The 19,043-nt window shown below is 42.1% G+C and overlaps 2 protein-coding genes across 5 annotated transcripts in view; one reads left to right on the top strand and one right to left on the bottom strand.

The window, feature by feature from the left end:
* The window catches only part of LOC133546186 (oocyte zinc finger protein XlCOF22-like), a 196,301-nt gene extending 181,680 nt beyond the window's left edge, over positions 1-14,621 (top strand). For 2 of the 3 annotated variants that reach the window (XM_061892073.1, XM_061892074.1), the window contains 2 exons: positions 3,769-3,975; positions 12,047-14,621. In XM_061892073.1, coding sequence (XP_061748057.1) covers positions 3,769-3,975; positions 12,047-13,233 — 1,394 coding nt within the window. In that variant the 3' untranslated portion in view covers positions 13,234-14,621. Of the gene's footprint in view, positions 1-3,768; positions 3,976-5,194; positions 5,263-12,046 lie in introns of those variants that run through there. The other variant, XM_061892076.1, reaches the window with a different exon arrangement.
* A 1,595-nt stretch (positions 14,622-16,216) lies between these two features.
* Positions 16,217-18,727, bottom strand: LOC133546031 (gastrula zinc finger protein XlCGF8.2DB-like). Of its 2 annotated transcripts, XR_009804965.1 has the most exons (2): positions 16,375-18,727; positions 16,217-16,283 (listed from the first exon to the last, which is right to left on the bottom strand). XR_009804965.1 is itself a non-coding variant. In XM_061891844.1 (1 exon), the coding sequence occupies exon 1, from the start codon at positions 18,638-18,640 to the stop codon at positions 17,495-17,497; it is 1,146 nt and encodes a 381-aa protein (XP_061747828.1). In that variant the 5' UTR covers positions 18,641-18,727; the 3' UTR covers positions 16,293-17,494. The 2 variants fall into 2 exon arrangements, 1 of the variants encoding a protein (XP_061747828.1); XM_061891844.1 differs by lacking the exon at positions 16,217-16,283 and having other exon boundaries at positions 16,293-18,727.
* Positions 18,728-19,043: the final 316 nt, after the last annotated feature.

The raw sequence follows: 19,043 nt of genomic DNA, 5'->3' as shown, positions 1-19,043 counted from the left end.
TAGCCACCCGCCTATTGTCCTGTGACGCCACTTCGTGAAGCCAACAAAAACAAATATGGCGGATAGCACAGAAAAGTATAGCGTAGTAGCTCTGATTCAGACTCTGATTTCAGCGACGTAAGCGATTCATGTATTGAAACGGATGGTTGGAGTGTGGAGGCAGATAGCAAAAGAGAAATTGAAGAATAAACTGAAGCTATTTAATCATATCACAACAGACAGCGGCAACGAGGACGAATTCGGCGATCGCCACCTAACCAACGATTGCATCTTTTGACCACTGGTGCAACTTAAATCCGTCGATTGGTAAGTGTTTGTTTGGCGTTAAATGTGGGTGGAGGGAAGGGCTGGATGAAAATATCGCTACAAATGAGGCATAATGATGCAATATGTACATACAGCTAGCCTAAATAGCATGTTAGCATCGATTAGCTTGCAGTCATGCTGTGACCAAATATGTCTGATTAGCACATAAGTCAATAACATCAACAAAACTCACCGTTGTGATTTCTCTGTTATGGTTTACTAAAGACGTGACGGACGGACACCAGATGGCATTAATGTCCAAAGATTTATTCTTATACAAAGTAAAAAAAAATATATATATATTATAGTATATATATATATAATACAAAATATAATAATAATAATAATAACAATACTAATAAACTAGAGAATGATGTGTGTGTCAAAAAACCCAAGAGTGTGTTGTAAGACTATGTGTGTATAGATTAACTGGAGCGTCTTACCAAAGTGTTGGAGGTGCGTGTTGAGAGACGCGATGCAGTCCAATAAGGGCAAGACAGGCAGGGTAGTCCGTGGAAGGAAGCGAGGAGTCGAGGGACGAAGGAAGCAATCTGAGGACGAAGGAGATCCGGAGAAGAGTGAGACGCACAGCTCACTTTGCAGGTGACGGAGAGTTTGTACTTCAACAGAGAACTAAGTTCCCGCCAGGATTCCTGGGTCCACTGGTCTTTTAAGCAGCTCACGTCGTCAGTCACAGGTGTGGACTGCGGCCAGCTGCGGCGGAGAGTGGGCGCGGTCCGCTTGATGAGCGTGTCCGGCTGCGCTGTCAGCGGGCCCTCTGGGTGGAACCGCAGCGGAGGAAGATGCAAACCACATGTGACACAACATTCTCTGACTTTATTGTTGGAAATGCATCTGCTTTGAGTGTCGCAGGATATCCACAAATTCTTGCCATCTCTGTCGTAGCATTGCTGTCGTCGGTAAAATGTGCGTCCAATTTCTTGCCACTTTCGTATCTTTTGGCCACTGGTGCAACTTGAAACCGTCCCTGTGTGTGTTGTTACACCCTCGGACAACACACCGACGAGGCATATTGTCTCCAAGGTAGTGAAAACAGTAGAAAAAACGGAAAATAACAGAGCTGATTTGACTTGTTGCGTGTAATGTGTATGAGAAAATGGCAGATTGCTTTACGTTTTAAAGTCACGTTGTGACGTCATCGCTCCAACAGCGAACAATTGAAAAGGCGTTTACATCGCCATATTCACCCTTTTAGAGTTCGGAAATCGGTTAAAAAAACATATGGTCTTTTTTCTGCAACATCAAGGTATATATTGACGCTTACATAGGTCTGGCGATAATGTTCCCCTTTAAAGCAGCTGTTGTGAGAGTAGCATTCGGTGTGTGCTCCTCTAAGAATGGCAGCATGTGGGGTACGTGACGAGTAAGTGAGTGGACAAGTTAGGAGAGGTAGTGCTAGCATGTGCAGGACTGTCAATAGCATGTTGGATGTCCGGTGTTGCCCTGTGGAAATTATAAATAAAGTGAGCAAGTTGTAACTAATTGATGGCCTCATCATTCCGACCAAAGTGAAAGGTCTCCCCTGCTCTCCTCGACTACGGTCTGGGAGCCGACAAGCAGGGAAGGTGTAAAACAGAACTTGCAACCCGGTGCATCCCTGCTTAAAGCGTCACCTTTATTGTTAGATAGATAGATAGATAGTACTTTATTTATTCCGTCAGGAAAATTACAATTTTCAGCACAATCCCATTCAAGATCAGACAAACATTACAGGGAGACAGAACAGGATCGCTGACGGGTCTGCCGGCTTCCAGCGCCCCTTACAAAAAAGATGACATACAGGTAAACAAGGGGGGTGGGGGGAAGAAAAAAATAGAAGATTAAAATAAAATTAAAAAATCGGTCTTAGCCTGGGCCCTGGAGTGGGGGTGCAGACTGAGGCCAAGGGGAAAAAAAAAAAAAGTTTTGAAGTCCATATTGTACTTCACACCCTTATTATTAACCAGTAGAATTGTAGTTTTTTGCCTTTCTTCCTCTTCAAGATGTTATTGCTTGTATGCAGTCAGATGAAAGAGCGGAAGCGGTACTTTTCAAAGGTAGTATCGTACTGTTCTCAGTTGATTGGCCACAATGCATTACATTATATACATGACAAACAGCTCAATTTTTGTTCCATCTGACATCACAAGGACAAAGATAAGACCTTCTGGAGGAAAGTTCTGTGGTCAGATAAAATAAAAATGGAGCTGTTTGGCCACAATACCCAGGAATATGTTTGCAGGAGAAAAAGAGAGATCTTTAATCCCAGGAACACCACACCTACCTTCAAGCATGGTGGTGGTTGTATTATGCTCTGGGTCCGTTTTGCTGCCAATGGAACTGGTGCTTTAAATGAGATAATGAAAAAGAAGGATTACCTCCAAATTCTTCAGGACAAGCTAAAATCATCAGCCCGGAGGTTGGGTCTTGGGCGCAGTTGGGTGTTCCAACAGGACAATGTCAAACACACGTCAAAAGTGTCAAGGAATATCTAAATCATGCTAGAATTAAGGTTTTAGAATGGCCTTCCCAAAGTCGTGTGGACAATGCTGAAGAAACAAGTTTATGTCAGAAAACCAACACATTTGGCTGAACTGCGCCAATTTTGTCAAGAGGAGTGGTCAAAAATTCAAGCAGAAGCTTGTGGATGGCTACCAAAGGCGCCTTATTGCAGTGAAACTTGCCAAGGGACATGTAAGCAAATATTAACATTGCTGTATGTACACTTTTGACCCAGCACATTAGACCCATAATAAATTCATAAAAGAAGCAAACTTCATGAATGTTTTTAGTGAGCAACAAGTATGTGCTCCAATCACTACATCACAAACACATAAGAGTTGTAGAAATGATTGGAAACTCAAGACAGCCATGACATTATGTTCTTTACAAGTGTATGTAAACTTTTGATCGCGACTCTATATATGCATGTGTATATGTATATATATCCATCCATTTACCCATTTACTAACGCTTATCTGGCGCCTATCTCAGCTACAATTGGGTGGAAGGCGGAGTATGTATATATATATATATATATATCTGTTCAGTTTAACAGTCCTGTTGTGATTGATTGAATGCCCTGAGAATTATACTGGACATTCTTTTGTAATTGCCACAAAATAACGTGTAGTATTTTGTTAATTTCTTGCCAAAAATATTTTTATTTTATAGATATTTTCAAAGCACAATATTTACCTTAGGGCCCTCTGGCCCCCCATGGGGGACCCCTAAAATCTGTGCCTTTTAAGACCTCACTGTTGGCTTTGTAGGCTCATGTTACTTCTCAACTAGTCAAAGTTGATGCTAATCGACCTGTTTCTTCTCCTTTTTACTGAATGTGAAAGCAAAAGTGAGTCCACAAATAACCCAATCGTAAAGCAGACTCGAAAATGAAATCTGAATTGGTAAAATCTTGTCTATTTCCATCCCAGCATGTGTTTGTCTTCTTGTGTCCTGCAGACGTCTGTGAAAAATATCGCCCACCTGAGCAGCAGGAGGGGTCCTCCAGTATGGAGCAGAAGAAGTCACAGTACCTCCACGTGAAAGAAGAGGAGCCACAACCCCCCTACTTTAAAGTGGAGGAAAAACAGCGGCTGTCCCCCCACTTCATAAAGGAAGAGAAGAGACACCTCGTCAGTGTGAAGAGTGAAGATGATGAGGTCAAAGGTGAGTGTGTGGAGAAGAGAGAGGCAGAGCCTCCAAGCAGCAGTTTAGCAGAAGCTGATGGAGACCACTGTGGAGGATCACAAGCAGACAAGCTCTTAGCTCCACTATCAGATAGTGAGGACACAACGTCACACTCTCCTGACACTGATGATGAAGACTCTAAAGATGATAAGACATGTCACACTGACAACACTCACTTCACATCTTCTCACTGTCACAAAACCTTTAAATACCATAGTTCTCTGAAAAGACACATGAGAACACACACTGGAGAAAAACCTTCTCACTGTCACAAAACTTTTAGTAACCGTTGCAATATTAAGTCAAAGTTAAAGTACCAATGATGGTCACACACACACTAGGTGTGGTGAAATTTGTCCTCAGCATTTGACCCATCCCCTTGATCAATCCCTGGGAAGTGAGGGGAGCAGTGGGCAGCAGCGGTGCCGCGCCCGGGAATCATTTATAGTGATTTAAAGGGGAACATTATCACAATTTCAGAAGGGTTAAAACAAATAATCAGTTCCCAGTGGCTTATTTTATTTTTCAAAGTTTTTTTCAAAATTGTACCCGTCCCGGAATATCCCTAAAAAAAGCTTTAAAGTTCTTGATTTTCGCTATTTGCGAAGCCACTGTCCATTTCCCTGTGAAGTCACATAGCGAATCCGATACAAACAAATGGTCGATAGAACAGCTAGATAGAGCGACATTAGCTCGGATTCAGACTCGTATTTCAGCGGCTTAAGCGATTCAACAGATTACGCATGTATTGAAACAGATGGTTGGAGTATGGAGGCAGATTGCGAAAACGAAATTGAAAAAGAAACCGAAGCTATTGAGCGAATAGCTATTGACGCTATTCGGCCATGCATGTCTGCGTTAGCATCGCCGGTAAAATGTGCAGACCAACCGATCAGGACTTTCGCATTGACACTGGATCAACTTAAATCGGTCGATTGGTGTTTGTTTCGCATTAAATGTGGGTGGAAGGAAACGCAAATACAACTACCAATGTACATACAGCTAGCCTAAATAGTATGCTAGCATCGATTAGCTGGCAGTCATGCCGCGACCAGATATGTCTGATTAGCACAAAAGTCAATATATCAACAACACTCACCTTTGTGATTTCGTTGACTTTATCATTGGGAATGCATCTGCTTTGAGTGTCGCAGGATTTCCAGACATTCTTGTCATCTCTGTGCCATCTCTGTCGTAGCATCGCCGGTAAAAACCAAACAAGGGACTTTTGCATCTCTTGACACTGGAGCAACTTAAATCCGTCGATTGGTAAGTGTTTGTTTGGCATTAAATGTGGGTGGAGGGTAGGCTAGGTGCAAATATAGCTACAAAAGAGGCATAACGACACAATATGTACATACAGCTAACAGCTAGCCTAAATAGCATGTTAGCATCGATTAGCATGCTGTGCTAATCGATGCACATTCTACGTAAATCAACTTGAATCCATCCCTGATCGTGTTGTTACACCCTCTGACAACACACCGATGAGGCATGATGTCTCCAAGGTACCGGAAAACAGTCGCAAAAACGGAAAATAACAGAGCTGATTTGACTTGGTGTGTGTAATGTTGTGGAGAAAATGGCGTTGACTATCTAGGTGACGTCACGTTCTGACGTCATCGCTCCAAGAGCGATAAATCGAAAGGCGTTTAATTCGCCAAAATTCACCTATTTAGAGTTCGGAAATCAGTTAAAAAAATATATATCGTCCTTTTTCTGCAACATCAAGGTATGTATTGAGGCTTACATAGGTCTGGTGATAATGTTCCCCTTTAACCCCCAATTCCAACCCTTGATGCTGAGTGCCAAGCAGGGAAGTCATGGGTCTCGTTTTTTTATAGTCTTTGGTATGACTCGGCCGGGGTTTGAACTCCCAACCTACCCATCTCAGGGCGGACACTCTAACCACTAGGCCGCTGAGTAGGAAAAGACACACGAGAATAAACACTGGAGGAAAACCTTTTTCATGTTCAATATGCGGTAAAGATTTTACTTGAAGACGCCATTTCAAAGCGCACATGAGATATAATTTATTCTGTTTTTGTTACCGAATTTTTCGGACTAAAAGTCGCAGTTTTTTTCATAGTTTGGCCGGGGGTGCGACATATACTCTGGAGCGACTTATGTGTGAAATTATTAACACATTACCATAGAATATCCATCTATCCATCCATCCATCTTCTTCCGCTTCTCCGAGGTCGAGTCGCGGGGGCAACAGCCTAAGCAGGGAAGCCCAGACTTCCCTCTCCCCAGCCACTTCGTCTAGCTCTTCCCGGGGGATCCCGAGGCGTTCCCAGGCCAGCCGGGAGACATAGTCTTCCCAACGTGTCCTGGGTCTTCCCCGTGGCCTCCTACCGGTTGGACGTGCCCTAAACACCTCCCTAGGGAGGCGTTCGGGTGGCATCCTGACCAGATGCCCGAACCACCTCATCTGGCTCCTCTCGATGTGAAGGAGCAGCGACTTTACTTTGAGTTCCTCCCAGATGGCAGAGCTTCTCACCCTATCTCTAACGGAGAGCCCCGCCACACGGCGGAGGAAACTCATTTGGGCCGCTTGTACCCGTGATCTTATCCTTTCGGTCATGACCCAAAGCTCATGACCATAGGTGAGGATGGGAACGTAGATCGACCGGTAAATTGAGAGCTTTGCCTTCCGGCTCAGCTCCTTCTTCACCACAACGGATCGATACAACGTCCGCATTACTGAAGACGCCGCACCGATCCGCCTGTCGATCTCACGATCCACTCTTCCCTCACTCGTGAACAAGACTCCTAGGTACTTGAACTCCTCCACTTGGGGCAGGGTCTCCTTCCCAACCCGGAGATGGCACTCCACCCTTTTCCGGGAGAGAACCATGGACTCGGACTTGGAGGTGCTGATTCTCATTCCGGTCGCTTCACACTCGGCTGCGAACCGATCCAGCGAGAGCTGAAGATCCCGGTCAGATGGAGCCATCAGGACCACATCATCTGCAAAAAGCAGAGACCTAATCCCGCGGTCACCAAACCGGAACTCCTCAACACCTTGACTGCGCCTAGAAATTCTGTCCATAAAAGTTATGAACAGAATCGGTGACAAAGGACAGCCTTGGCGGAGTCCAACCCTCACGGGAAACGTGTCCGACTTACTGCCGGCAATGTGGACCAAGCTCTGGCACTGATCGTACAGGGAGTGGACCGCCACAATAAGACAGTCCGACACCCCATACTCTCTGAGCACTCCCCACAGGACTTCCCGAGGGACACGGTCGAATGCCTTATCCAAGTCCACAAAGCACATGTAGACTGGTTGGGCAAACTCCCATGCACCCTCAAGAACCCTGCCGAGAGTATAGAGCTGGTCCACAGTTCCACGACCAGGACGAAAACCGCACTGTTCCTCCTGAATCCGAGGTTCGACTATCCGGCTTAGCCTCCTCTCCAGTACACCTGAATAAACCTTACCGGGAAGGCTGAGGAGTGTGATCCCACGATAGTTGGAACACACCCTCCGGTCCCCCTTCTTAAAGAGAGGAACCACCACGCCGGTCTGCCAATCCAGAGGTACCGCCCCCGATGTCCACGCGACGCTGCAGAGTCTTGTCAACCAAGACAGCCCCACAGTCCCCAGAGCCTTAAGGAACTCCGGGCGGGTCTCATCCACCCCTGGGGCCTTGCCACCGAGGAGCTTTTTAACCACCTCAGCGACCTCAGCCCCAGAAATAGGAGAGTCCACCACAGATTCCCCAGGCACTGCTTCCTCATAGGAAGACGTGTTGGTGGGATTGAGGAGGTCTTCGAAGTTTTCCTTCCACCTATCCACAACGTCCGCAGTTGAGGTCAGCAGAACACCATCCGTACCATACACGGTGTTGATAGTGCACTGCTTCCCCTTCCTGAGGCGGCTGGCGGTGGTCCAGAATCGCTTCGAAGTCGTTTTTAATGGCTTCCCCGAACTCCTCCCATGTCCGAGTTTTTGCCTCCGCGACCGCTGAAGCTGCACACCGCTTGGCCTGTCGGTACCTGTCCACTGCCTCCGGAGTCCTATGAGCCAAAAGGACCCGATAGGACTCCTTCTTCAGCTTGACGGCATCCCTCACCGCTGGTGTCCACCAAGGGGTTTTTGGATTGCCGCCCCGACAGGCACCAACTACCTTGCGGCCACAGCTACGATCAGCCGCCTCGACAATAGAGGTGCGGAACATGGTCCACTCGGACTCAATGTCCAGCACTTCCCTCGTGACATGTTCAAAGTTCTTCCGGAGGTGTGAATTGAAACTCTCTCTGACAGGAGACTCTGCCAGACGTTCCCAGCAGACCCTCACACTGCGTTTGGGCCTCCCAGGTCTGTCCGGCATCCTCCCCCACCATCGCAGCCAACTCACCACCAGGTGGTGATCGGTAGAAAGCTCCGCCCCTCTCTTCGCCCGAGTGTCCAAAACATAAGGCCGCAAATCCGATGACACAACTACAAAGTCGATCATGGAACTGCGGCCTAGGGTGTCCTGGTGCCAAGTGCACATATGGACACCCTTATGTTTGAACATGGTGTTTGTTATGGACAAACTGTGACGAGCACAAAAGTCCAATAACAAAACACCACTTGGGTTCAGATCCAGGCAGCCATTCTTCCCAATCACGCCTCTCCAGGTTTCACTGTCGTTGCCAACATGAGCGTTGAAGTCCCCCAGTAGGACAAGGGAATCACCCGGGGGAGCACTTTCCAGTACTCCCTCGAGTGTTCCCAAAACGGGTGGGTACTCTGAACTGCTGTTTGGTGCATAAGCACAAACAACAGTCAGGACCCGTCCCCCCACTTGAAGGCGGAGGGAGGTTACCCTTTCGTCCACCGGGTTGAACTCCAACGTACAGGCTTTGAGCCGGGGGGCAACAAGAATTGCCACCCCAGCCCGTTGCCTCTCACTGCGGGCAACGCCAGAGTGGAAGAGGGTCCAGTCCCTCTCGAGAGAAGTGGTTCCAGAGCCCTTGCTGTGCGTCGAAGTGAGTCCGACTATATCCAGCCGGAACTTCTCTACCTCGCGCACTAGCTCAGGCTCTTTCTCCCCCAGTGAGGTGACGTTCCACGTCCCAAGAACTAGCTTCTGTAGCCGAGGATCGGACCGCCAAGTGCCCTGCCTTCGGCTTCCGCCCAGCTCACAATGCAACCGACCTCTATGGCCCCTGCTATGGGTGGTGAGCCCATTGGAGGGGTGACCCACGTTGCCTCTTCGGGCTGTGCCCGGCCGGGCCCCATGGGAACAGGCCCGGCCACCAGGTGCTCGCCATCGTGCCCCACCTCCGGGCCATAGAATATCAAATTACATTATTTATCATTCGCGGAAAAGATCAAGAAAATGTCAGCAATTGTCACACACGTCAACCAATAAGAATTCGGCGGGGGGGGATTTATTGATTAGAAGTGAGAGATAGTTTGGTAAAGGTATAGCATGTTCTATATGTTATAGTTATTTGGATGACTCTTACCATAATATGTTAGGTTAACATAGCAGGCACCTTCTCAGTTGGTTATTCATGCCTCATATAACGTACACTTATTCAGCCTGTTGTTCATAATTCTTTTTTTATTTTAAATTGCCTTTCAAATGTCTATTCTTGGTTTTGGATTTTATCAAATGAATTTCCCCCCAAAAAGGCGACTTATACTCCAGTGTGACGTTTTTTCCCCTTCTTGATTATGCACTTTTGGCCGGTGCGACGTGTACTCCGGAGCGACTTATAATACGAAAAATACACTACTTGGGGCGGTATAGCTCGGTTGGTAGAGTGGCCGTGCCAGCAACTTTAGGGTTCCAGGTTCGAGCCCAGCTTCTGCCATTCTAGTCACTGCCATTGTGTCCTTGGGCAAGACACTTTACCCACCTGCTCCCAGTGCCACCCACATTGTTTTAAATGTAACTTAGATATTGTGTTTCACTATGTAAAGCGCTTTGAGTCACTAGAGAAAATCACTATATAAATATAATTCACTTCACTTCACATGATATCTTGTTATTCTATTTTCTCATTTCAAGAACTGCACTTTTTGGAATCATTCACAGTCCCTATGTAAGTTATAGTTAAGTTCCCAACGGTAGTCACACACTAGGTGTGGTGAAATGATCCTCTGCATTTGACCCATCCCCAAGTTCACCCCCTGGGAGGTGAGGGCAGCTGAGGCCGCACTCGGGAATCATTTGGTGATTTAACCCCCAACCCTTGATGCTGAGTGCCAAGCAAGGAGACAATGGGTCCCGTTTTCATAGTCTTTGGTATCATTCGGCAAGGATTTGACCTCACGACTTTCCAGTCTTAGGGCAGACACTCTAACCACAAGGCCACTGAGCAGGTCGATGGTTAATGCATCCTCAGTAGAAAATAAACCTTTGCAAAAGTTAGCTAACAATTGAGTCATTGGCAGCCACTCTATTCTGCCTATAAAGTGTTCTAAATAACATCCTAAAACCCGCTTCAACATTTAAATACACACTGTAAGTATACATGTAATGTAGTAACATTCTTAATAACATGTCATATTTACATATCTTGCTCATTTTAAGCATACAATGTCTGCTCTCACTGATGGGGTGTTCACATCTTCCCGTTTGGATGAAGAATTAATCCTCACAAAGGGTTAAAAAAGGGTGGGTGCAAAAGAGCATATTACTTAATCTTTCTTGCCATCTCCAGGTCTAAGTTGGATGTCAAAGTTGACCAAGTTCTCGGTTTATGTCCACAACCTTCTACTACATAAGTGAGAAGCATGATTTATAATGTAGAATTAGCTTTCACCATCTTAGAGGCGAGAAAGCAGCTCAGTATGTCAATATAGCAGCATAAGCTAGTTACTTCTGTGATCAATGCGCCGCTAAAAGTAGGTCCTTAGCGTTAGCGCTTATAATAACAATATCACTAATACTTGGTTAATATTCGGGTCACAAAATGTAAATGGTGTATTGTTGGCAGTTTTTGGAGGACTTTGTGGGTCTAATAGAAGAGCTCCCATTGACTCCAATGTTAGCTGATTTTTGTTCATGTTTAATTACTAATTAAAATTCATAACAGTTTAAAAACATGTCTTACATAAGGATTGTGAATGATAGGCAACATTTTTAAAAAGTGCAGTTCCCTTTGAATTTGTCAGATAAGTAAACAGTCCTTCAAATTAAATATGTAAAACAATTGAGGTTGTTTATAGATATTATCCACTATGAAGTTACAGTCAAACGAAGCACACAAGGGAAAGTACATTCATATACACATGAAGTACACACATGTGTAAGAATCATGTTAACCACCAAAATATTGTCTCGTTCTCCTAAATCCAATATCGAGTATCCTTTGGTGAGCTGACCGTATCGTCACACCCTTAGTTGAAAACACACCATCCCCATGACATGACACTTCCACGTGATGTAGAACAGTAGTCCCACATTTTAAACATACACACACATCTGAAGAATATTAAAATTAAATATATTTGGTGGGCCAAACAAAATGACTCGGCAAACCAATGTTTGGTATGGGCGATATGACCTCAAATCTATATCCTAACAACAATATGTCACAATATATAATTTGATATATGATTGAGAATAGAATAATTTCAAAATAGGTACACAAGCTCCTAATTTGGCAGCTGACATATGCAGTAACATATTGTATCATTTCTAATTGTATTATTTTGTCGAAACAATTATTATTAATGTACTTGTTTATTTACTGTTAATATCTGGTTACTTTATTTGAGAAAATATAACTGAAAATGATGTAATATTTTTCTGCATATTTCACCAACTAAATTAGGAGCCTGTTTTAAAATGGTTGTATTAGTAATTCTATATAAAATAATTTTAATAATCAATTTTAAACCATACCGTTCATCCACAGTAAAAAGTCCTGTCATCCTGTTTTTTGTTTATTTTCCTGTGAATAATGTTGTAAAGAGCAGCGTGTTTGTGCGTCACTGAGATTTCAAGACAGTTCATACGATAACTTGTTTTTCCTAAGTGCATGTAAAAGTAGTGAATGCATTGTGTGACTGAGCAGAGATGCTGTGTTTGTCTTGCAGACGTCTGTGAAGAACATCTTCACCCTGAGCAACAGAAGTGGAGCTTCAGGATGCGGACAGAGGAGCCACAGCCCTCCCACATTAAGATGGAAGAGGAATACCTTCAGATCCCCCATTTTAAAGAGGAAGAGGAGGACCAACTAACACCCCATTTTAAAGAGGAAGAGGAGGACCCACTGATACCCCATTTTAAAAAGGAAGTGGTGGATCCACTGACTCCTCACTCTAAGGAGGAAGAGGAGGACCCAGTGACCCCTTACATTAAAGAGGAAGAGGAGGAAGAGGGCATCAGTCAGCCTAAATGGTTGGAGGAGTTCCCAGTGACTGGTGTCCCTGTGAAGAGTGAAGATGATGAGGTGAAAGGTGAAAGTGAGGAGAGGGGAGGGGGGGAGCCTCCAAGCAGCAGCTCAACACAACACATGACAACAGAAGCTGATGGAGACCACTGTGGAGGATCACAAGCAGACAAGCTCTTAGCTCCACTATCAGATAGTGAGGACACAACGTCACACTCTCCTGACACTGATGATGAAGACTCTAAAGATGATAAGACATGTCACACTGACAACACTCACTTCACATCTTCTCACTCTCACAAAACCTTTAAATACCATAGTTCTCTGAAAAGACACATGAGAACACACACTGGAGAAAAACCTTTTTCTTGCTCAGAATGTGGTAAAGGTTTTACACGAAGTCAACATTTGAAAGTACACATGAGAACACACACTGGAGAAAAACCTTTTTCTTGCTCAGAATGTGGTAAAGGTTTTACACGAAGTCAACATTTGAAAGCACACATGAGAACACACACTAGTGAAAAACCTTTCTCTTGTTCAATCTGTGGTAAAGGTTTTAGAGAAAGTCAACATTTGAAAAGACACATGAAAACACACACTGGTGAAAAACCTTTTTCCTGTTCAACCTGTGGTAAAAATTATACTCAAAGCCATAATTTGAAAACACACATGAGAATACACACTGGAGAAAAACCTTTTTCATGTTCTATCTGTGGTAAAGATTTTACTAAGAGGCCACATTTGAAAAGACACATGAGAACACACACTGGAGAAAAACCTTTTTCATGTTCAATCTGTGGTAAAAATTTTACTCGAAGGCAAAATTTTAAAACACACATGACAATACACACTGGAGAAAAAACCTTTTTCATGTTCAATTTGTGTTAAAAATTTTACTCAAAGGCAATCTTTGAAAGTACATATGAGATTACCACTGGAGAAAATAAAATTTCCTGCTCAGAATGTGGTAAAAGTTTTGTAATAAATCAAGGTTTAAAAGTACATTTGAGAACACACACTGGAGAAAAACCTTTTTCATGTTCAATCTGCGGTAAAGATTTTACTCAAAAGAAGCATTTCAAAGCACACATGACACTACACACTGGAGAAAAACCTTTTTCATGTTCAATCTTTGGTAAAAAATCTATTCGAAGGCAACATTTAAAAACACACATGAGAATACACACTGGAGAAAAACCTTGTTCCTTCTCATAATGTGGTAAAAGTTTTGTCATAAGACAAAGTTTAAAAGTAAAAATGAGAACACACGCTGGTGAAAAACCTTTCATATGTTCAGTATGTTGTAAAAGTTATATAGAAGGACGACAATTAAAATTACACATGATATAGCACTCTGGTGAAAAACCATACTCCTGTTCAAGCTGCGATAAAAGCTTTGGTCACCTAAACACTCTTACAGTGCATATGAGAACACACGCAGGTGAGAAAGTGTTGAGTTGCAGTGTGTGTGGTGAAAGATTGTCTTCTAAGTAGCAGTGTAAGAAACACAAGTGTGCTGGTGAGAACAGCAGCAGCAAATGAAACTGCAGGATTTGAAATAAACTGTCCAGACTTTCATTTTGACTTTCTAACAACATCAGCACATATAACATGTGTGACATTGTTGTTTGTCTAACACTCTGTTTAATATGATCTTTACATTTATAGATTAGACACTTCAGATTAGTGTGTTTATCACAGTCAAGTACATGAGTTAATATACACATTTGTGTACTTTAAAATGAACACAACAATTTGACTGAAAGGGTGAGAATAAACAGTACATACAATTATGTTACATGCAATAAACATTGTATGTGTAAATATCCATAATTTACCTCTATACTTATTCATAATAGTGTTTTATATGTTTTTTGAAAAATTACGTGTTACATATTTTATTTTCTAATTGTAGATAATTCCATAGATGAATTCCTTTTATACGATGTACATATTTGTTTTACATGTGTTCATACCTTTGCTTTTGAGTACACATAAATCCCTCTTAGTTCATATGTACTGGTTCACATCTGAAACATCTTCTGGACCACTTCTGGAAGCATATTATTATTTACTTTATACATCATTTGAACAGTTGTCTTTTATACAAGATCTTTTACTTTTATAATGTGTGATTTTTTGAATAATTTGTTGGGTCTCTATAATCCATTCTATGACTTATCTTTATTACTCTCTTTTGTAATATGATGATTGTTGTGTTATTGTTTTATATGTATGTCCCCAGACTTTTATGCAATAAACAATGTATGTTTCAACTGAAGTTGGGTACAATAAATGTAGTTAATATTTGTAAGTATGTATTTTATTCTATTTAGTATTGCACTCCATTGTTTTACTGTTTTCTTTATATGACTTACAAGTAGTGTCCAGTTTACTTCATCATCTATATTAACTCATAAAAATGTGATTCCCTTTATTCCTTTCATTTCAATATTATCCGTCATATTTTGTGTTTTACATTTTTACAAACTCCAAATATGATAATATTTAGTTGTATTGAAGTTTAGTGACAGTTTATTGATGTGCAGCCATCTTTTTATGGTCAAGTTCTCTCTGGATAAAATAAGATGAGAGTTAAATCAAGCGGTAATGAAGGTGAAAAATGGAAGATTATTATATACATAATTATAAATAGATAGTAGTGACAATTAAAGACACTTTCATCCTGTTCATTTGAGCAAAGAAAAAGAGTAGCGAGTAATATTCTAAACAATAGAAAAATAATATCAGCAGTCAATATTCCAACATGGTGAAGCTGAGCTATGGTAAAAAACATATTCAGCATTAAAGGCTTTATGAGAGTGATGTAATGATCAGAATCAGAAATACTTTATTAATCCCCACAGGGAATTTAAATTGTCAGCACTGTTATAAACATGTGAATATTCAAAGTAATAATGTATGATATTAATACCATAATAAAATGGTACGTTTGGGGATGTGTAATATTGTGTGTATGAACATCCTGAATGTTTTTATGCTAGAATAGTTTTAATTAGTAGAGAGTGAAAACAAATGAGGTAGTAATGATAATAATGGTTTGTTTTAAGCCTGTTTATGAATAATTAAAGATAATTAAGATACCAAAATGTAGCTTACATCCTCAGTGAGCTGAACTCCAGCAGTAAAGATGAGAGAAATAATGTGGAAAGGTCAGAAGTCAAATGTTTCTTCAGGTGATACATGGAGCCTCTGCTGCCACCCAGCGGCCGTTAGAAAGAATGCATACATTTTGTTTTGACCTCCTTAAAGCTGCTTTTTACATTCTGTCCTGTTTGTGTCCAAGTCTGTAGTGTGGGCCATAGGACAGAAGGAGGATATTTTGTTAATAGACTGTGGAGGGCAGCAATACACCTAAGATGTTCTACTAGTCTGCTGGAAATAGAAAGGAGGAGAAAGCAAGATGGCGTTGGATGGAGAAAGTCTAAACGTGGGCATTATTGTTCTGTATTTTTAATCAGTGCATACATGTGCACATATATGTCCTTTAATAGAGTAAACATCAAAAATAATTGTTTGTATCTGAATGCACTTTGTATTTAACACCACCATTCTTAAATATGTTGTTTGTAAGAATGTGGGTGTTGTTGAGAAGATGATGCAGGTGTTCTGTCCAATTTAGCTAACTGTAAAAATGTGTTACTTAATCTAGTTTATTTGTAAAATAAATTGTTTTCCTTAATTATATTCTCCTCACTTTATCCAGACAGTCATTAGGACAAAAGACCCTGGGAGGAATTTGCCCTTTAAAAAGGGAAACCTATTCACTGTGGCAGGACAATATCTAGATGAATTGATCACATTTGTATAATCGGCTATGAGGCATTTTATTCTCATTGTAGAGCACTTATCTTTGGGCTGATACTGATACTGATACTGATACTGTGTTGACCAGTTTGATGATTGAATGTCCAGTACTGTAGAAATGTGTTTGGATATGACAATCCCTTTATTCCAAGCTATCAAAATGAAATGAAAAGTAGGTTCTAGAACATTATGTATGCTGACCTTGGCTTGAATGGCACATTGTCACAGCAGTGAGACCTGACCACACACCACACCACACGCTCCAAAACTGTTTGTCCTCCATGCAATCACCCCCCAGTGTTCCCAGCTGAACACAATTAAAGGAGGCTACCATGGCAACCACACCATAGCAACAGTCCCATCCCTGTCAACACTTCCTGGTTCTCAACAGGAAGTGGGCGGAGCAATCTGCAGAAAGGGAAATTCAGCATGAACTGAAGCCAGCAATCAATCAGAGAAAACTAAATAAAAACAATATAAGCAAATAAGGAAATTTGGTTCCAACAGTCAGTTTTCGTCTTTTGGTGCAGTTGACCTTGTTCTTACATTTCTCCTTCCTCCTAGAGTTCCTGTGTTGCCTTTGTGGGCGGAGTTGTGGGACGTGCACAGCTGCTTCCAATTGACCCTGGTGCTACTTAAGCAGCACCTTGACAGCTGGATGGCACTCGGCGATTCCACTCCACGCCAGTTGATTCCATGCTTTGAGTATTTTGCTACCTTGGCCATTCCCAGTGCCATCCATCTTGGTGTTGTTTTGTAGTGTGCACGTCTTGTAACTCCAAACCAAGTTGACTTTATTTGTGTATAGAAGTAGCTTTTGTTATTTTTTCCAAAATGCACATTTAGTCTTCTCTTTTTCGCACCATCGTTTTTTTGTTTCCTACTGTTTGGATTGTTTTAGTGAGTAGATTTCCGCAGTAAAAGAAGTGTGAACAGCACTCTGACAGAAGGAGTTCCTCCAAAACGCAACACCCTTTGGCGGACAAGTATGTGATTAAATGCTATACATATAAAATGAAAGAGACAAGTGGTAGAACAAATGGATGGATGTACAGTAAAGCTCTGTGGGATGATGTACATAATTAACTTTTCCCAAACATTCCAAACGTTCCCATGTTTTCTGAAATTGATAATGTTTGAGGAATTCTAAAAAAGGGGGATAAATCATGAACAACTTTAAAAAACACTTGTCATGTGTAGTACTTGACTGAAAAAAGGCAATAATCTAAAATACCTCATCTATAAATCTTAGAAACTATGTGCTGATGTTTTTAGAAGGTCAAAGTTAAAGTCTGGACAGTTTATTTCAAATCCTGCAGTTTCATTTGCTGCTGCTGTTCTCACCAGCACACTTGTGTTTCTTACACTGGTACTTAGAAGACAATCTTTCACCACACACACTGCAACTCAACACTTTCTCTCCTGGGTGTCTTCTCATGTGTCTTTTCAAATGCTGACTTTGTAAAAAACTTTTACAACATACTGAACATGTAAAAGGTTTTTCTCCAGTGTGTGTTCTCACGTGTTCTTTCAAATAGTGTCGTTGCGCAAAATATTTACTGCAGATTGAACAGGAAAAAGGTTTTTCTCCAGTGTGTATTCTCATGTGCTTTTTGAAATTTTCCCTTCGAGTAAAATCTTTACCGCTGATTGAACATGAAAAAGGTTTTTCTCCAGTGTGTGTTCTCATGTGTACTTTCAAATGTGGCCTCTGAGTAAAATCTTTACCACAGATAGAACATGAAAAAGGTTTTTCTCCAGTGTGTGTTCTCATGTGTACTTTTAAATCTGGCCTCTGAGTAAAATGTTTACCGCAGTTTGAACATGAAAAAGGTTTTTCTCCAGTGTGTATTCTCATGTGTCTTTTCAGATTACGACGGTATTTAAAGGTTTTGTGACAGGTGGGACATGTGAAGTGAGTGTTGTCAGTGTGACATGTCTTATCATCTTTAGAGTCTTCATCATCAGTGTCAGGAGAGTGTGACGTTGTGTCCTCACTATCTGATAGTGGAGCTAAGAGCTTGTCTGCTTGTGATCCTCCACAGTGGTCTCCATCAGCTTCTGTTGTCATGTGTTGTGTTGAGCTGCTGCTTGGAGGCTCCCCCCCTCCCCTCTCCTCACTTTCACCTTTCACCTCATCATCTTCACTCTTCACAGGGACACCAGTCACTGGGAACTCCTCCAACCATTTAGGCTGACTGATGCCCTCTTCCTCCTCTTCCTCTTTAATGTGCGGCGGCTCTTGGTCCTCCTCTTCCACTTTAAAGTAAGGGGTCAGTAGGTCCTCCTCTTCCTCTTTAAAATGGGTTATTAGTGGCTTCTCCTCTTCCTTTTTAAAATTGGGGGTCAATGAGTCCTCCTCTTCCTCTTTGATGTGAGTGGTCAGCGGGTCATCCTCTTCCGCTTTAAAATGGGGGATCAGTGGGTGTTTCTTTTCCTTTTTAATGTGGGAGGGCTGTGGCTCCATCCTGAAGCTCCACTTCTGTTGCTCAGGGAGAAGATGTTCTTCACAGACGTCTGCAGGCCACAAGAAGACAAACACGTTTTAGAAACATCCATCTGTGCTCAGTCACACAATGCATTCAGTACTTTTACATGCACTTAGGAAAAACAAGTTATCGTATGAACTGTCTTGAAATCTCAGTGATGCACAAACACGCTGCTCTTTACAACATTATTCACAGGAAGGAAAAACAAACCAGCACAACAGGACTTTCTACAATGGATAGACGGTTGATGGTTTAAAATTGATTCTGTCATATATTATTTCTTATAGAATTATTAATAGAACCGTTTTAAAACAGGCTACACAGGCTCCTAATTTAGTTGATGAAATATGCAGTAAAATATTTCATCATTTCCAGTATTAT

The sequence above is a fragment of the Nerophis ophidion genome, linkage group LG29 (assembly GCF_033978795.1).
Source record: "Nerophis ophidion isolate RoL-2023_Sa linkage group LG29, RoL_Noph_v1.0, whole genome shotgun sequence".
NCBI lineage: Eukaryota > Metazoa > Chordata > Actinopteri > Syngnathiformes > Syngnathidae > Nerophis > Nerophis ophidion.
The sequence above is the reverse complement of the archived record's forward strand: the minus strand, read 5'-3'. Positions and strand labels throughout refer to the sequence as shown.